The 4,495-nt window shown below is 38.7% G+C and overlaps 1 protein-coding gene across 2 annotated transcripts; it reads right to left on the minus strand.

Annotated features, from left to right (window-relative positions):
* Positions 1-1,054: 1,054 nt before the first annotated feature.
* Positions 1,055-3,963, minus strand: LOC107704001 (glutamine synthetase). Of its 2 annotated transcripts, none has more exons than XM_016506816.1 (7): positions 3,853-3,963; positions 3,107-3,290; positions 2,821-2,982; positions 2,574-2,720; positions 2,364-2,491; positions 1,990-2,189; positions 1,055-1,878 (listed from the first exon to the last, which is right to left on the minus strand). In XM_016506816.1, the coding sequence occupies exons 2-7, from the start codon at positions 3,270-3,272 to the stop codon at positions 1,563-1,565; spliced, it is 1,119 nt and encodes a 372-aa protein (XP_016362302.1). In that variant the 5' UTR covers positions 3,273-3,290; positions 3,853-3,963; the 3' UTR covers positions 1,055-1,562. The 2 variants fall into 2 exon arrangements, with proteins under 2 accessions (XP_016362302.1, XP_016362303.1); XM_016506817.1 differs by having other exon boundaries at positions 3,107-3,301.
* Between the last annotated feature and the right edge of the window lie 532 nt (positions 3,964-4,495).

The raw sequence follows: 4,495 nt of genomic DNA on the forward strand, positions 1-4,495 counted from the left end.
AAAACACAAAAATTTGATGCAAGAAATTGTTTTTGAAGTTTTCTAGATGCCAAGGTAGTCTTTCCTGCATAATGCACCAGAAACAGCAATTGGATGTTAGGATTCCCCACATTCAAAATCCACAAATAGTTTACAAAAGAGCAAATGAAAAGAGCACATTTCAGTTTTCAAATAAATAGCAGTGGTCTTACACATTACACGCATAAGTACCGTTTGGACCACAGCATTTTTTCTCTAAAGTAGCATCCTGAAGTCAGTGGGTTTTTGGTTAAATGCCTACAATAAAATACTATTTTATTTTTATAACTATTTTTGTTTTATTCCACAACATAAAATACTTCAGCAGTAATGCCTTTTGATTTTTTAAAGCTTTTGTCTTGAAAAAGGCAGCTGCTAATGAGACTGCTAAACAGGCGAAGTCATCTACTCCGTAATCTGCTTTTAGCCTCATTGTGCTTATTTTTTATATATAGATTTAGTTAATATATAGACTGAAAGAGTTGCCAGAAGATAATGGCTTTTTTTGGTTTCTCCCAATATCAGACTAATTATACCTACACCTGTCATTCGATACCTGACAGACTCTGATGAAGGCTGAAGGCCGAAATGCAGCAGTGTGCAGTTTTAGTAATTTTTTGTTTTTATTGAGATGGCCATAATGGGAATAAAAGCTTTTTAACTTTTTTGGACCAGAGGAAGTACCTTGGATTCCTTTTTGTAAGTTATCAGAAGTTTGATGTTAAATTCATGCAACTGCTGTGTAGTTGATTTGGTCTACACCTACATTTTTACCTCTTGTGATTGTATTTAGGCTTCAAAAAGTATTCAAGTTTCACATGGGAAGCAAAACTTTTAAAGGTTAAACTGTTGTTCGTAGAGCTTGTTTTCGGCAAGAATCCAAAAACCAATATAAAAAACCTATTAGGATTTTGTTGAGGGAACCAGGGTGATGCCAACTTCTAGGCTGGCCTACAAAAACATCAGTGCAGCACTCTATTGGATAACCTGTCCAGAGGGACTGATGCAGAGGGGAAAAAACTACAGAGAAACAACATTTTAGTAAAATTCTTGGTTTTAATGTAAAGAGAAGTGTTTTTTTTTTTGGAACCATGGTACTGCAAATATAAAATGCACAAACCTGTGAACAGTCTGAGCAATATCAGTATAAACAATGCATTTTGGTCCCTGTGAGAAACAGTACCATAATTTATAACCTGGTGAATAAAATTCTAAAACTACATAAAAAGCATTAAAAAAAAACATGTTAAATTTGATGAACACAAATCAGAGTTTGACACACAAGAACAACTTTAAAGGTCAAGTAGTAGTAGTAGGAGTAATCTTAGGTGCAAAGTTCTGTCTCTATCATAACTAGGATTTCAGCCAGAATCTGGTATCATTACATCCACAAACCTGATATAAAAAGACACTGGCAGTGAGAAAGCTAAAACTATGGCATAAACTGACCCAATCATCCCACATTTCAGACGGACTAATGAACTCAAAATACAAGGTGTCAGTAAGATATTTCATTACTAAAAACGACATTTCAGTCCAATATTTCACTTGTATTTCACTGGCTCTTCGCTCTCTTCATTGAGCAGACATGTGCGTACAAGAGCTTCAGTGACCGCGTAAGGATCGCAGTTGGCTGAGGGACGACGGTCTTCAAAGTAGCCCTTCATTTCCTGACCCACAGATCGTGGGATTCGGATGCTAGCACCACGGTTAGCCACTCCAGCAGAGAACTCGTTGATGTTGGAAGTCTCGTGATGGCCGGTCAGTCGTCTGGCATTGTCCAACCCTCCTTTAGGATCATAGGCACGAATATGGTACTGGTGTCTCTTGGCCAGCCTCTCAATCGACTCCTCAATGTATCTAAAATTAAAAGAAAATAATAAAAATTATTTGATTAACATAACCAATGACCATTTTATGTCAGTGGTACAGTGTGGGGACAAGACTCTAGGCTTCCTTTTACACACTTACTTCAAACCCCCTTCCTCACGCATCTCCTTCGTGCTAAAGTTGGTGTGGCAGCCAGCTCCATTCCAGTTCCCTGGAATGGGCTTGGGGTCGAAAGAGGCCACAATGCCAAAGTCCTCACAAACCCTGTGCAGGAGGAAGCGGGCGATCCACAAATGGTCTCCCATGTCAATCCCCTCACAAGGGCCAACTTGAAATTCCCACTGAAGAACAACAAGACAACTTCAGCAACTAATTTGTTTCAAGTTGATTACACTATATTGTACCCTACAGAGCATATACATACACATACATATAAACACACACACACAATTGAAATTAAACTTATTTCCTAAATGTATTGCTTATTAGCCATCACCCCAGTAGGAAGACTTTACCTGTGCAGGCATGACTTCAGCATTGGTGCCACAGATTTTTACTCCAGCATACAGACAGGCTCTATAATGGGCTTCTACAACATCTCGTCCATAGGCCTTATCAGCTCCCACACCACAGTAGTATGGACCTAATCAAACAAATCCTATTAATTTCCTTAAACAGAAGTTTTCCAGCCATTTAGAAACCTTGTATCCATAGGTGACATCTACCTTGAGGTCCAGGGAAGCCATTGGAGGGCCAACCAAATGGATGACTATCTGTGCCGAGAAGAGTGTACTCTTGTTCCATTCCAAACCAAGGATGCTGGTTCTGCACCATACCCATGATCTTTTTACACATCTGACGAAGGTTGGTTTCTTAAGGAGAAACACAAGAAACATTAATGCAACGTTCAATGTGAAATCACCTGGTATAATACTCATCTGGTATCAATTATGGTATTTTACATTTACACACCTGCAAGTTTGCGGTTGTATTTGAGGACTTCACATAGAACCAGTTTGTTGGGGTCCTTCCTGAAGGGGTCTCTGAACATGGCTTGTGGGATCAAGTACATGTCACTGTTGGACCCCTCAGACTGATATGTGCTGGAGCCATCAAAGTTCCATTCAGGAAGATCTACAGAGACACAGAAAGGAGAAAAAAAAAATCTCACTCTTGTTGCAACACTGATGGTGGTTCATTTAACAGCTCTGTTATTTAATACGAGAGACAGATATGATAACTTGAACACAGTAACTACCTTCAATGGTCTTAGGTTCTGAATCTAGAGTCCTGGTCTTGCATCTCAATCCCTCTCCGGTTCCATCAATCCAAATGTACATAGCTTGAACCTGGTCTCCCTGAGGGAGGTCCATGTACTGCTGTTTCACAGCTTTGCTCAGCTTGGAACTGGCTGAAGTGGCCATGGTGGTGCTATATCAAACCTAATAGTAGACTTCGTTGTAAATACAAATCAAATAAAGTTCAAAATAACAATAAAGAAAAGTGTATATTATAGAGCAAGGAAACCCCCTATTATTAGAAACAACGTGGCCGGTAGAGCCGCTCAGGTCCATTACGCAATAACAATGGGAGTACCAAGAGCAAGCGTCTCACTATCAATTTACTCAAGTTGAAATGGTCATCGTGTACGAATTTAACGAAATCAACGTCTTTACCACTGACTTCACAGCGAAACGTTCAGAAGGAACTCATAAAACCGTAGTGTAAGTTATACAATATTCAACTAGGCCATTTAAATGCTAGGCATAATACAAAACGCTGATGCAACATATTGTTGGGATGGCATCAAAAGTGACATACCCAGCAGTTAAGGATAACACAAAATTAAATAGTAGAGTCCTCGGTTTTAATTTAATAAACACGAAATCACTCATTGACACCCTTCAGATTAAAAGAAGCTGCTATTTAAAACATCGTTTAATCATAACGTGCCCTGCTACCATTACAAACGCAAATGTTTTGATTAATCATGAAGATACATACCTATCAACGAAAAGAAATAGTCACTATACGAGTGCCAGTATTTCCAGAGGGTTTTAGAAAATAATCCTGCCTGTTTGTCTCTCATCCTCTTAATAAACAGCGTTTGCTTTGGCCGAACTTTTAAAGGGGTTCAGATCCTTCCGCTCCTGATTGGATGGAGTAAAAACGTGATGTGAGCATGGCTAGTGGACGTCATGTTAAAGGAGCATTTCATTGGACACCATGGAAAACAGGCTGTTCATCCGCACGCGTTTCAGGATGAGTCTTTGTTAGACAAAGATCGTCAAATGGTCTGTTGATGTAAATCATTTTACATCATCTTTTAATAATGAGTTGAACATATACGTCCATGTACTGACCAAGACACTGTTTCATTATAGCTGCTGACAGAAGAACGACTGTCGATTACAAGGAAAACAGGCAAAACCAAGCACTGGTCCATCACGCCACCTAGTGGTTTTGTGGAAAATCAAACTCAAAGTTTTGTATGAGAAATTGCCGTCTTCAAAAATACACAGATCCACAAGAATGAATGAATAATAAGTAAATTAAGTTTTACACTTTTAAAACAAAAGTTTGAGGTTATGATATAAAATTTATTATTATTATTCATTCTTGAGACATGGGACAAAACAGGTCCAGC

Source organism: Sinocyclocheilus anshuiensis, unplaced genomic scaffold, assembly GCF_001515605.1.
Source record: "Sinocyclocheilus anshuiensis isolate Anshui unplaced genomic scaffold, SAMN03320099.WGS_v1.1 scaffold1477, whole genome shotgun sequence".
In the NCBI taxonomy this organism is placed as follows: domain Eukaryota; kingdom Metazoa; phylum Chordata; class Actinopteri; order Cypriniformes; family Cyprinidae; genus Sinocyclocheilus; species Sinocyclocheilus anshuiensis.